Raw genomic sequence first — 15016 nt, 5'->3', positions numbered from 1 at the left:
GTAGATTCAGATCTGTGTCAAAATGCACAGAAGGAAGCTCTGTCACTTCTGGTGCAGTATAAAGTCACTGCAGAACAAGTTACTTACCTTCAGTAACATCTTATTTAGCCGCAGATATGGGAACAGAAAGAGGGTTACCTTTTGTTTCCCTGCACACCATGCCACAAGTTTGCCTCAACTGTAGGCGTACACCGTCTTGGTGGAGGGACGCCTGGAGGCCAGATTAACATTGCAAAATTTGGGCGGAAGGTCGAAAGCTGTCATCTGTCGCTGCTCAATCTCCACGCAAGAAGGCAGAGGGTTGACAGGCTCCGGTGGAGAACCCTTCACTGCTGCTGAGACAGAAGATCCTCCCAAAGGGGAAGACTATTTGAAGGACCGATAGCCATGATCAACAGCTCGGGATACCATTCTCTTCATGCCCAATCCAGCGCCACAAGGATGACTTAGGCCCTGCTGCTCTTGATCTTCTTGAGAACTCTGGGCAGAAGTGGGGTGGGCGGAAAGGTGTACATGAGGCCTGAGCTCCACTTGAGACGATGAGAGTCTACAAGCGAGAGCCACCTTGAAAACTCCAGCGCGCACAACTGCTGACATTGTGCGTTCTCTTTGGTGGTGAACAGGTTTAACCAAGGCTCTCTCCACTTCCGAAGGAGACCTTGCACCACCTCCGGAAGGAGACGCCATTGGTGATCTATAGTCATCTTCAGTCGAGTTCGTCTGCTCTGCCGTTCAGAGAACCTGTCAGATATTGAACCACCAGAGATATGCCCTGCTGTTCCAGCAATGTCCAGAGATGCAGGGCCTCTTCACAAAGGGTCCACGACCCCACACCGCCCTGTTTGCTGCAGTACTAAATGCCAGTGGTTGTCCGCGAACACCTGCACTGGCCATCCCTGGATGGAGGTTAGAAAGGCTTTCAATGCCAGTAGGATTGCTTGGAGCTTCAACAGGTTGATTTGGAGTCTGGATTCCGCTGGAGACCACAGTCCTCTGACCTCCACTTCTCCCAGATGGCCACCCCAACCAAGGAGTGACGCATTGATCACTACTGCGAGATCTGTTTAGGGAAGGGAGAGAGGTCCGACGCGACCCAATATTGGTCCGTTAACCACTACTGCTAATCTTTTGCAGATCTCTCTGAGATCTGGACTATGTTGGAGAGATTTCCCTGGAGCTGGGCCCAATGTAACTTCAGGTCTCACTGCAGAGCCCGCATATGCCAACAGGCATGTGCCACCAGCAGGATGCAGGAGGCCATGAGACCAAGCAGCTTTAGAGACCGTCTCACTGAATTCCATGACAGAGGCAGAAACAACTGTATCATAGACTGAATATCCTAGACTCGCCGTTCAGGAGGATAAGCCTGAAACCGCGCTGTGTCCAGAAAAGCTCAGAAGAAAGAAAGTGTCTGAGAGGGAGTCAGGTGTGACTTCGGCACGTTGCTAGCGAACCCCAGTGAATGCAGGAGTTTCACTGTAGTCTGGAGTTGTGAGGCGACAGCCTGGGGCGAGCTCGACTTCAACACCCAATCGTAATAACAGGGGAAAACTGAGACCCCTGATCTCTGCAGACGAGCTGCAACCACTGCAATCACCTTCTTGAACATACGCGGGGCGCTGGTGAGGCCAAAAGGAAGCACAGCAAACCGATAGTGCTCGTGGCCCACCGTGAACCGCAGGGTAACACCTGTGGACTGTCAGGACAGGAATGTGCAAATATGAATCCTTCAGACAGGACCTGAGGCAGAGTGAACATTTTGAGCTTCTCCTTGATAAAGAAGTTGGGAGATCGCAGGTCTAAGATAGGAAAATGGCCTTCTTCCTTCTTGGGCACCAGAAAGTAGGGGAATACGAAACACCACCCACTTCTGGCGTTGGCACCCTCTCCATGGCTCCTTTGACCAAAAGAACAGTCACTGCTTGGCAGAGAAGAGATAGTTGGTCCTCCGTCAACCTGTTGCAAGTAGGTGGCATGGAGGGAGGCTGCGAAAAGGTGGATTGAAGGTGACGAGGGGCCATGAAAAGGCACAAGGTCCTGGCCGTAGCTCTGCTGTCCTGAAAACACTCCAGCCTGTTCTCTGAAGAGACAGGAGTCATCAAACGGCATGCCCATGAGTGATGACTGCAAATTCCCCAGAAAAGCCAGTAGTCCTCAACCATGCATGGCGCCTCAGAGCCACTGTTGACAAAACTGCTCTGCCTACTATGTCGGTGGTGTCTAGTCTCCACAGCAGATGATAAACTTAATTGCGTCTCTACTGTCGGCAACAGCCTGGGAGGGCATTGGCCCAGGCCTCCTACTAAAACTTTCACAGCACCAGTGCGACTGTGTTGCACAGAGCGTGTGAGTAGCGGCCAACAATACATGCAGTGTTCACCGACCGCAATGCCAAGCTGGCGGAGAAAAACACCTTCTTGCAAAAATTGTCCATCTTTTTGGATTCCTGGTCCAACGGGACCATAGGGAATACACTAGGATTTATTTGAGAGGTGGAGGCTTGTACCACCAAGCTCTCCTGGTTGGGGTGTTGGGTGAGGAAGTTTGGGTCCCCTGAAGTGAGGCTAATAGCGGAGGCAATAGTCCTGTTCCCAGGAGCCCCTCTGCTGGGCTTGGATGAAATTCCAAGCAGGACGTCAGTAAGTGCCTCACTGAAAGGGAGGAGTGGGTCTCATGGGGACACTCCCGGCTAAAGCACTTCTGTCAAGACATTAGACTTGACTAACACTGAGGGCAAACTAATGCCCAGGACCTCAGCCGCCCTCCGCTCCACCACTGCAAATGAAGTTCCCTCCTGAATAGCCACAGGAGGGGGAGAAAGCATACAAGCATCTGGAAATGTATCCAGTCTGCCGGCTTCACCCAGATCCTCGCAGCAGTCCATAGGGTATTCATAAGGCAGGTATTCTTCAGGTTCTAGCGACCACTTCCACTCCTCCACGATGACCAGCCTATAAGAATGGGGCTCAGGCTCCAGCCAGGACAGCATGGTGCCAGTTGGCGTCGGACAATCAAAAGATGGGGGAAATAGGGGTTGAGGTTAGGTTCACCCTCCTAACTGAATGAAGTTTCACAAAATCTGGAATACCAGAATAAAAACCTAACCATGGGGAAGAACAGGGTTTTCACTGAACATGTATGAAAATCCTCTTTCCAGAAAGAAAAAGTATTTTATAGAGTCCCCGCACCCACCAGGGTTTCACCTAGATGGCATGCTTCATCATTAGGGTCCTCTCAATCTGCTGCAGATTGAGGCGTGTTGCGACTTGCGGAACTACGTAGGAGTACTAAGTTGTGGAAAATGTGTAGTGCAGTGAAAGTGGAGTGGGAAAAACAAAAAGTTAAAAATATCTAATTAGTGGCCAAATATTTTATTCCTATCCCTAGTTGATATGACTAAGATCAGGGGTTAATAATAGGGAAAATCTAACTATAATCTAGTATGTCGGCAGTGTCTCTGCACAACACACCTTCACGACTTACAATTTCTAAGACATAATTAGAGAAACAGGGTTTTCGTATTGTTTCTGACGGGGCGTTCCCCCTTCCATATTTTTGGATCACCCAGTATTTACCTCTAAATTTGGTCTACCGTTCAGCAGTTTCTGTATATTTCGAGAGCTTTTCCCGGAGCTCACGCTGGATCCTCCCATCTGTACCCACAGAAAGCAAACCTTCCAGTCTCTTGAGCTCAGCCTCCAATCTTTTCAACGTTCCCTGGATGTCGTGCAGGACTCCTGAACCTTTCGAGATGCAAAACCCATGGATTGTGACCTTGATGGCCTCCCAAACCATTTCTACATTATCCACGGATCCAAAGTTCCTCTGGAAAAAATCTGCCCTAATTCGCAATGGAATGCTGTGTCAAGTAGTGTGAGTGGTGACAACCTTCAGGAACTGCGTGAAGCACCATATCCCAGAGGGGTTAGCGTCATTTTAACGGGAGAGTGGTCTGAATATGTTCTTGCCAGATGTGCAACAGCGACTATCGATGGGCCCAGGCCGTGAGATACCAGATAGTAATCTAAGCGGGCCCAAGATGCGTGCATGGCCGTGTAGTGTGTGCCTTCGGTTGTTTGGGGGTGAACGTGGCGCCAGGTGTCTAATAATCCATTGTCAGCCACTATGTCTTGTAGTAGCTTGTGTGATCGAGTGTAGTGATATGGCGCAGGGGTGGATCTATCTATGGTGGGATTGAGAGTGGTATTGAAATCCCCCGCCCATATTATGTGAGTACAGCCTATCTCCAATACTTTCCTCTAGAGCATGGCAGAGAAGTCCGGAGTGTCAATATTGGGGCCATAGCAACATATCAATGTAATGGACTCTGTTCCCAATCTTCCCCAAGCAACGCAGTATCGTCCATGCTGATCCTGCGCTGCACCAGCTAGGGCAAAGGAGGTTTGCTTTTTTATGAATATGGCTGTCCCCCTGGAGTAGAAGTAGGAGGAAAATATTCTATGGTCTGCCCATTTATGTGCAACAGTAATATCTTGTCTGGGGTTCAAGTGGGTTTCTTGGAGCATTGCGATTTGGATTTGGTGCCGGTCCAGATATGCTAGCACCTGCCTACGCTTCCATGGGTCGCCTAATCCTCTGACGTTCCACGTAAGGATATTTAAGTTCTGGTTAGATACTGAACTTGTCATGTTGTGAGTTGGTACCTAATGTGTGATGTAGTGTTCGTACTACTTCTGCGAGTGGATAGAAAATATATAGTAAGTGTGCCTTCTATGCATTTTTTCTAGATCTGTGTCAGGATTCAATAACATTCCCCTTCCCACCCCCACCCACTGGAGCATCCCAATCATGCCAGAAACCCCTCCCCCCAAATTACCCAACAAAACAGAAATAATCTGCATTCTTGTCTGCAGCAAATGGGGGAGATCACCCTCAGGGGAAACTCCTAGGCTCATGCACGGTTACACCCTGCCCTCAGAGCTGCAAGTTGTTGGAGAGGCCCAACTCATTAAGGGCAGGGGGTGCTCGGTGCCAAGTGTCTTACAGCCCTAGAAGGTCGCTTATTTGGTTTCGAAGTTTCCGACGCCGTAGTACTCAGAGTCTGCATGTCATTGTTCTTTGGTCGCAGCAAGGGCATAGTTTCTCATCGGTCCTGGAGTATGGCGCAGGTGGGCATAAAGTTTAAATTATTCTTCAACCGGGGAAGACACTCTCGATGATGGTTCTTGTGAAGAACAGGAGTTGTTGTGATGCTTGATACCTTTCAGAAAGTCTTCCACTTGCTGTGGATTGGTAAAGAAATATTGTTTGCCCTGATGTGTTACCCGCAGGCGGGCCGGGTTCATGAGAGCGTAGTCAATGTGTGCCTGACAAAATGTTTGCTTAGCGGGCAGAAATTTTTGTAGTTCCTCCTGAACGGTTGCAGTAAAATCAGGATAAAGGGTGAACGTGTTTCCCTCGAAGGTGAGCTGCCGCTTTTCGCGTGCTGTTTTGAGAGTCACATCACGGTCTCAGTAATTTAACAACCGCAAGATGATAGGGCGCGGCGTGCTTCCTGGCAGTGGTCTGGGGCCAAGAGAGCGGTGCGCCCTTTCCACTATGAATTGGGAAGAGAAGGATTCCGCACCAATCGTTTTGCGTAGCAGTCGCTCAATAAACTCCTCCATCCGATCTGAGTTGGTGCTCTCCAGAATGCCAATGACTCGGATGTTGTTTCTTCTGCTGCGTGATTCAAGATCTTCATTTTTTGCAGCTATGATTTTAAGTAGTTTATCCATTTGTGCCATTTGTTTCTGCATATGTGATGTGGTGTCCTCAGCATCGGAGATGCGGTGCTCAGTTTCTTTAATGCGTTCATCATGGCCATCTAGTTTGTGAACAATGGCGTCCATCTGATTGTTCATGGTATTCATTTTGTCTTCTATCGAGGTAAGGCTTTGTCTCATTGCCAGGAGTAGTGTTTTCATATCTTCATCCTGTGGCGGCGCCGACCCCTGTGCATGTTCTTCACTTGCGTTGTCAGGATCATCTTGTTGCGCGCGGCCACTTTTTTTGGCTTCAAACGTTAGACGGGTTTGTTTGGCGTCAGCCTTCCCTATGTTGTAAATCTAAGTAAGCTGTGATAATACTGGCCTCTGGGCCCGCAACAAGTAGATTTGTTGCGTAGAGAATGCAGCGAATGACACCACGCCTGAAACCCCGGCCAGTGCTGATAAATAGAAGTTCTCGTTACTGAGGGCGGCAGCAATCAACATTCCCAGCTGGTTAGGAGTTGCGGGGGAGGTGGGCACGTCACGTGCGCTGCTGCTGTCGCTTGTTGATGTAGGGTATGTAGCTTACGCGTGCTTGCGTCACTGTATGTAGGTCTCGCAAGTAGGAATTGCGTGGCCTATTATTCAGATGATGGATGGCCCGACCGTATATACCTCCAACAGGCCTTTCGCTTACCAGGAGGAAGTGATAGGAACCAAGCAGGTAGTACAGTACGTGCCTATCTGGAGGAAGGCTAGGCGGTCCGGTGGGGCTCCTCAGGCCACGCAAGCTGCTATTACATCAGGATACCCTGCGCGGGAATATGAGTTGTCAGGAAGGCAAGGTGCAATGGCTGCTGCCTGTAGGTTGCTATAACAAGCTGAAGTGTGGCCAGTTAGCATTGGTGTACCTCTTTCTGTCGCATAAATCACAGCGGTCTATTGTGCACTATAAGGTGGAGGCAGCCGCAGACAGCCTCCACTAATGAGTACGTTGCACAGTGGAGACGGAGGCCAGCCTGGTGTATTAGGTGTTGAGGGGCAGTTTCAGTGCGCCCTCGTCCAGTGAGGGCGAAGGCGTCCGGAGGTCTCAAGTCAGAAAGTGCAGTTGGGGAAAGAAGATATCTGCATGCCGCAAGGTCTGAGGAGAATGACGATGAGGTTGGTAGGTATTCACAGCGGTGCAATGCTCAGTCATACCTCTGCTGCGTGCAATGGCGCCGTGAGCTATGGTCGATCGATTTAGCGGCCTAGGCTCCGCGTGGACGTCCTGGCGCTCGAGTGGCTCTTTCTGCCCAGGCTGGCCCCAGGGGCTCCGAAACGCTTTTGTGGCATATAAAGGTGGGCGTATGGCTTGGTAAGGCTCTTCAGGCCTCGCGGGCTCCTTTGAGAAAGGATGTGGTGCGCAGAGGCTCTCGATATTTGCCAGCCAGAAATCAAAGATTGTTACGGATCGCGTGGAAGTCACAATGTTCGTAGTGGTGTGCTGAGCTCTCCGCGCTAGGAATGAACACATACAGTCCTTGTAAGCCGACGTGCTGGGGCGGAGAAGTAATTTGCTTGTCAGGCTATCTGGATGTTAATCAGGTCGCATCTGAGCGTGATGTAAATGGCGGCGCTGGTTGGCGCTTACTGATGTTCCGAGGCCTCGAGAGGCAACGCACAGCAGATGGTAGAAAGCAGTTACGAGTCGCCAGATCCCGGAAAATAAGGCATGCAGAGAGTGGCGGGTACACGCGGCAATGTGGTTGTTCATTTACTCACCCACTGTGCTCAGTAATGTTACCACTATGCAGGTTTGCGGCCCAAGCTCCACGCGGGCACCACAGCACTCGCGTAGCTCACTCCGCACAGGATAGCTCCAGGAAGAACAGGCCTCTTGCGCCGCTCAGTTTGGAAAGCGCTGTTGCGGTGGAAGGAGGCGACCAATTTGCTCTGCATTCACACCTCCTGGACTCTAGGTCTTACTGTGTAACCAGGCAGAGCAACTTATACCCAAGGACCTCCTAGGCAGGATAACTGGGCGGATTAGTGGACCAAGCTGCAGGAGCCTCAAGCTTGTGCGGCCATCTTGCTCGTGCGCCACCTAGCGCCTCCGACAATCATAAAATTGCCATCTATCCAGACTGCACAAGGAAGGTTTAGTCTAGGAGAAAGATGTTCATTGACGTGAAGCAGTAATTCATGACTCTGAACCTCACCTATACGTTGTTATACCCTGTGAGACTAAGGGTGGTGGAGCAAGGTAAAACAAATTTCTTTGAGCGTCTAGAAATGTGGTTCTGGCTAGAACTGTGGAATGATGTTCCCCGATCAGACCATAGGACTCTCTGAACACATCCCAGTAGGGAGACAAGGAGGGGCTGTTAAATAGGGGCCTGGGCCCATCAGAGCCCCGAGACAAGAGAAACTGGAAGACACTTCAAGTCATGGTGTAGGAAGACGGCACACTGGCAATGGAGGAGGCAACGATGTCTGTAGTGGATTGATCCAGAGACGAGTCCCTGAGTTAGATGGAGGAACTGGCAGTGACCTTGACAACCTCCACTGGGTGAACTGAGCTTCGCTGAGAGATGGGAGGGACTATATTTTTATGTTTAGTCTGAGACAGCATGGTTCGACGCTTTCACTTCCTTTTTACTTGGGGGAGAAAAAATTTGAAGAGGGACAAAAGGGTGATGGTCTCAATTGTAATTCTAAGATGATACACAAGGCACATGATAATACGGTGACATCATGTTTTTGCGGGCGGTTAAGGTTGATTACGGGGTCTTCTCTGGGACACCTTGACCACTCCAGATTTTGAGGCGCTCAGGGAGGGATCTTCTTCCACATATTCTATTTAGCAGTATCAGTCTTCTATTACTCCAGTGGGTGTTATATTATGATCACTTGATCGGGGAAGGGGAGTGAAAGTTAGGCAGACACACAGTTGGAGACTTTTAATTTGTTTACCCGGTGGGAAGGAGGGGGAAATGAGGGTGGGGGGACAAGGTGTGGGGGGGGGGGGGGGGGTTGTTGTTCAAAGTTTTAAACAGCTGTGACACTAAATCAGCCGGCTCATTCACAGAGTGCCTCTCAATGTTTGGAAGGGTGACAAGGCTTGGGGAGGAGGAGTTAGGAAAGATTGCTGCGCTGTAATTTAGAATCCATGCACCCATGACATCGGAAAAGTATAGCTTCCTTACCTGAAATATCCGAGCCCTGAGTACATATGTGAAATGACACGGGGGCTTGACATTTATATGTCAATACAAAATACATACAGCAAGTCTCCAGGAGACACATTTGACTGACTCAGAGGCTGAGAAATTAAATAAAAAGAAATGGAGGGGACAACTTTACTCATCCACATGTTCAACATATGCAGGGGGGCTATCCGTGTGGGTCGCCCAAGGGGTACTCTTCGGACTTACTTACTCCGAAGCAGATGTAGATATCCTCTTGCAGGGGACAAAATGGGAGATCAGCATCCTCAATCTCTATGCATTAAACATGGATAATGGAGATTTATTTTTTCAAGATTCAGGATGTATTGAAGGACTACATTCATGCCCAGTACTGTGGGCGGGAGATTTCAACTGAGTATTAGACGGGGTGCCTGACAGACATCCCCCGAGGCACAATACAAAGCCTCACATGGTGACTGAACTGCGCCAAGTAATGTCTAACACAGGCAGTGCAGATGTGTGGAGAGGAGAAAACTCCACTCACTGGATAGAGAATACTCATGCAGCTCTGTCACTCATCACACTTAGAGCAGACTAGACCAGGTGGTGGGGTCCGAAGTTTTGTTTTTACACAGGTCTGGGAAGCAGGGTACTTGGCAAGGTATTTATCAGACCATTCCCCACTAAGGGTTGACTTTGACTGGGGCAACAGATTGGTGGAGTCCACCACATGGAAAATGTCGTCCGGGGTCTTACTGGACCAGGAGTGTTGGGAGACCTCAGTCTACAGATAGAGGCCTACCCGAGGATCAACTGAGGGTCCACGACCACCAAGGAGAATGAATGGGAGGCACTGAAAGCGGAAGCTTGTGGGTATGCTTGGGAAAGGTGTACGGAGTTAAACATCATCTACAGAAGGACCCGACTAAAAAGGAAACCTAGCTAGTGGAATTACAGTGGAAGGAAGGGGATGAAAATTGTGACAGAAGCATGAAGTTCCCTGGGAGACACATCAGACAGATTGGAGAAACTGACAGGAAGGGACTATAAGCAGCACCTGCATAGTGAGGGCAATAAGTCCAGCAAATTGTTTGCCTGGATTCTGAACAGAGTCTGCAGTCTCACCAGTAATGATACTGCTGCGACCTGATGGGGTGAGGGCCACAGCACAGGCTGCTATTAATCTTACATTTAGGGAACATTTAAGTAATGTATACCAGAGTATTGTGTCAGTGACTACGTAGGACATAGCTTCATTTCTGGCAGAGATAAAGCTCACTCGAATGTCAGAGCACTTCAGGAAGAACTAAAGGCAGACATCACATTGAGGGGGTGCCCTAGGGGCACTGTCTGCAAATAAAACTCCAGGCATTGATGGCTTCCCCATAGATCTCTATCAAACGTTTAAGCCCCTATTAGCAGAGAAACTGTTAGAGGTTTTTGAAGAGGCATGATCACGACCAGTCAATGAGAGAGGGCCTTATATGCATGATGCTGAAACTGAGGAAGACGCATTCACATTATATAGCCCATTAACTATGAATAACTCAGGTGCCAAGCTCCTGTGCAAAGTCTTGGCAGTGCATCTGAGATGTGTGGTTTGCCTATTGGTCCATAGGGACCAATGTGGTTTTATACCAGGTCGTAGCACAGCCCTCAATTTGAGAAGCTTGACTCATGTGCTACACTCAGTGCAGGAATGAAATGAGGAGCTGGTCTTGGCATTAGTGGATATTGCCAAGGCATCTGACACACTGGAGTGGCGGTACTTAACGGAGCTGTTGAAACGGATGGGATTGGGAAGGAATTTTTGTGGTTGAGTTAAATTGCTTTATATGAATCCCCGACCCAAAGTTTGAAACAGTAGATTGGTGATGGAGGCCTTTGAGCTACAGCGTGGCACTGGAGTTCGAAATGGTAGAGTGGTGCTGGAGGCCTTTTGGGGTACAGCGTGACATCAGGCAGGGATGCCCAGTTTTGCCACTTTTGTTTTCATTGCCGCTGGAACCACTCTGGAACCACTGGCCATCAAGCTTCAGAGGGCACTGGAGAATTGGGAGTTCCGACTGGCTGAGATCACTTATTTTTATTCCGAAGATGCCCTATTGTACGTGTTGTGGCCGGGAGAGTCTGTTTCTGCACTAATTGCACAACTAGAGGAATTTGATAGGCTGGCGGGCTAACAGGAATAACATTGTTCTGTTCCTCCTGGGGGCCCTGGCAAAGACCCCGATGAACCGCCTGCCCGACCTTGAATTATACTGGGAAACTGACAAATTTAGATACTTTGCCATAATGGTAGCAGTGACGTCTAAGAAACAATATGCTTATAATATTGGGTGGATAATAGAGGAATTGCACTTCTCTGTCCAGTTCTGGATAAACCCTGTCTACTACAGGGAGAGTTGCTGATGTCAAAATGGTGTTTCTTCCCAGATGTCTATATGTGCTAAAGAAAACTCCCTGTGCCCCATCATCTGAGACACTCTCAAGCACTTAGATTACCTATGGGTACTGCTGATCGCAGCGGGAAGGAGAATCCATGTGGATCTTTCCACCTTAAAGTTGGATCAGGAAGAAGGGGGGGCTGAGACTTCCAGACCTGGAATAATAATAACGAGCAGCACATGTGTAATATGGAGTTGAATGGGTAGCCGAAAGACGATAGTGAAAAACGGCTCCTGCTTGGGACGCATATGGATGCACCCCTGCTGGAACTATTGATGAGGGACTCAAGGTTGGGGAAGAAGTTCCCTTTTTCTGGTATGACGCACAGCCTGGATCTTAGTGGATAGTCACCAGGGCCCTTCGGCGGCCGCCTTTCTACAGGGATCTAGATATGCGAGTGCTGAAAACATTTAAGGATTTTGGCTCTAACATGTCCATCACTCGATGGCAGGAGGGAGTGTTTCAACTACTGGGGGATCTATATCCAGGGAACGCTTTATCTCCTATCAGAAGTCATAGGAGGTTTTCTTCTTGGATCAGGGCCAGTACTTACAATGCTAAAAAATTGCACGAACAGCAAAGAAGTTTTATAGGGAGTTCCTGGAAGCTCCATCCTCGTCAGAGGTCCATCAGGTGCTCTTAAGCATGTGTGAGAAGGGATACCTGGTATCTTGAGATGTATAAAGCCCTTAAAATGGACAGGCCTTGAAGACAGTTGGTAGCTAGGATGGCCTGGGGAGACAATTTAGAGAGGCAACTCACTGATACGAGTGAAAAAGGACCTTTTCAGTGGTTAAGGGGGTCTCCGGGCATGCCAGATTTAAGTTAGTTCATTTTATTTATGCACCTTACGCCACTTAATCTAAACAGGATTTATGTGGGCCACTCTGCAGCGTGCCTTTGCTGCGGACCGCGAGTGCAAAATTTTTTCATCTAGCATAGCACTGTGACAAATAATTGGCGGGTAGTGGTTGAGCGGATCTGGAGAGTGAGAAGGTTGACCCTAGACCCATCCCCTAAGCAGTGTTTGCTGGGTATTGTGGGGTGACCGCAAACAAGTAAAGATGAAATGAAAATTGCAGAAACTGGCACTCCTCGTAGCGAAACCGTTGTCGCTATAAGATGGCAGGGTACTAAAGGACCCGCAATAAACTGGGGGCAAGGGATACCATTGAATGTTCAATGGCAGAGGAGACTCACATGAGGCTCCATCATAGAGACCAAAAGTTAACTGAGGACATAAGGTCTGTGGAGACATATTGGCAGCATAGTAGGAGGCGGAGACACAAGCAGGGGACCAGGTGTCTACATCTGGTGCATATGAGAGTGCTCATTCGTAGCATAGGGATGCTTCAGGACTGGTGCCGCAGAGTATATGTGGATGCAGGGGGAAATCTAGGTATTTCCATGGATCAAGCAAAAGATGTGGCATGGAATAATAGTAGCCGAGGGGGTTGGATGATAAAATGCAAGAAACGAGCGAGAGGGAGGCACGCACATGAGGGCCAGGTCACTGTAACAACACAAGTATGTTGGCAAGAATGGAAAATAAATGTCAGAATCGTTATGTTTTTGAGGTTGTAATGCATGTATGTCACTGTGCAAATGCATAAATCCAGACTTTAAAAAAACAACGAATGATAAAGCTCTCAAGTCAATCACGCCTTTAGCAAATGCTTATGCCGGCACAATAAACTAGTAACTGGTCCAGCATGATCACTCCTCCCTCACTCGTGGGGCTCTACTTCCTATGATACACCAAACTTAAATTGAGCTGTTGTCCAAGGGTACAGAATATCTCTATGCTTGAAGAGAAAAAAAATAGAATGTGAAATACCTGCGTTAAAAAGGAGTAAAAGATTTTGTCTTGGCACAGAATAGGATGAGAGGCCACACGCAGCAGGAAGTTTTCCAAACCAATCCTTCGTCTTTCCACAAAGTCTGGATCCATGTTATCAGCTGATAGCTTATGCCAAACAAACTCTGCCTGTGTGAACAAAAATCACAACTCATAAAACACAGATCGTTTAAGAGTGACTGTTGAAAGAAGCATCTATTTCAACCTACCCGTTTTTCTGGCAAAGGTGGCACCACTACGCTGGAGTAGTTAACTAGCAAGTAATTCCGTAAAAGTTCAAATTCGCTGTACCGCCTCCAAAGCGTGTCAGGAGGAGAATTCTGTCCTTCGTTTACAGGGTCCACGGACCTAAAAAGGGAAACAAAATCCAAACAAATCTATTAAATACTTGATATGAGCACTGCAAATTACTGTTCAGTAGTGGAGCATGCTCATTTTAAAAGAGGAAACGTGCTATAGGCAAAGAAGAAAAGGTTAATGCGTAATGTAATTCTTCAGCATGGGCATTTGAATACCATGGAATATTCTCTCACAGCCCAGGTAGGTTTTGAAAGTTTCTAAAAAAAAATCTGCCATACAGGAATGCGCAGGGGCAGGCGAGAGACAGCGCATTCACTCGAACTTAGCGCGTTGCCCCAATCTGCGCTCTGCACACCCATGTAAGGGTGCGCCGTATTTGTAATATGAGCGCAGGTCTGTCTTTGTTCTCATTGTGCTATGTGCGACCATAAATGAACAAGTTATTTAACTTCAGTAACGATATATCTGTAAGAAACATAGGTTGGTTATAGATTCCTTACCTTAGAATAACCCCCGAGCGTCAGACTGGATCCGGAAAGTTTTTCGTCACCAGTACCCCTGCACGTCGGTAGGTGGCGTTAGTCAACTCCGCGTCCGGTGTCGGCGTCGTGGTCACCGGGATGACGTTGCGGAAGTTACTTAGATGCCGCCCTCGTGCGCTGACGTCAGTTCTGTACACAACTTTCCGCGTCAGGAACGTGGCGCCATGCAAGACACTGACCACTGGTGCACAAACTAGGGCCCTGTAAGGATGTCCTTAACCCTAGAAATCAGTTCGCAGAACGGAGAGGATGGGTGGGGAGGTAAGGAATTTATAACTAACCTATGTTTCTTACAGATATATCGTTAGGAAGGTAAGTAACATGTTCATCTGAAAGAAACTGTTATAGATTCCTTACCTTAGAATAGAAACCCCAGCATGGTTTGGCCAATATGAAGTGAACCCCTTTGGAAGAAAGGAGGGTCGAGTTCTGAGGACGACCGTGTCCGGATGAACAGCCAGAAAGGGAGGCTTGGAAGACAGAGCTTGTAGCTCACTCACCCTGCACGCAGAGGTGATGGCCACCAGAAAGGCAGTTTTGAGAGTTCAGAGTCTGAGAGGTCAGTTATGTAGCGGCTCGAAGGGAGCGCACATAAGATAGTTTAACACCACGCTCAAGTCCCACTGAAGCATTACGAAGGAAACAGATGAGTAATGCCCTTAAGAAATCTATTTACAACTGGGGACTTGAAAAGAGAAGGCTGATCAGGAAGCCTGAGAAAGGCTGAATTGGCCGAGAGGTAGCCCTTAAGAGTGCCCAGAGCAGAGCCCTGCTGGGCCAAAGAAAGGAGGAACAAGTGAACCTCAGAAAGAGGGGCAGAAAGGGGATCCACAGCCTTTGCTGTGCGGCATGCCACAAACTTATTCTATCTGCAGGCGTATACCAACTTAGTGGAGGGATCTTCTTCAGCACTCTGGGCAGAAGTGGTATAGGCAGAAAGGCGTATAGAAGACCGTAACTCCACTCGTGACAAAAAGCCTTGCCTAG

General features: G+C 48.5%; 1 protein-coding gene across 2 annotated transcripts in view; it reads right to left on the bottom strand.

Annotated features, from left to right (window-relative positions):
• Positions 1–15016, bottom strand: part of SNX4 (sorting nexin 4) — a 467422-nt gene that overhangs the window by 221231 nt on the left and 231175 nt on the right. For both annotated transcript variants that reach the window (XM_085647507.1, XM_085647506.1), the window contains 2 exons: positions 13397–13535; positions 13167–13316 (listed from right to left, as the gene is read on the bottom strand). In XM_085647507.1, coding sequence (XP_085503633.1) covers positions 13167–13316; positions 13397–13535 — 289 coding nt within the window. The remainder of the gene's footprint in view (positions 1–13166; positions 13317–13396; positions 13536–15016) is intronic.

Source organism: Triturus cristatus, chromosome 3_2, assembly GCF_964204655.1.
Source record: "Triturus cristatus chromosome 3_2, aTriCri1.1, whole genome shotgun sequence".
NCBI classification, from domain to species: Eukaryota; Metazoa; Chordata; class Amphibia; order Caudata; family Salamandridae; genus Triturus; species Triturus cristatus.
Note: the sequence above shows the minus strand (reverse complement) of the source record. Positions and strands in the feature narration are given on the sequence as shown.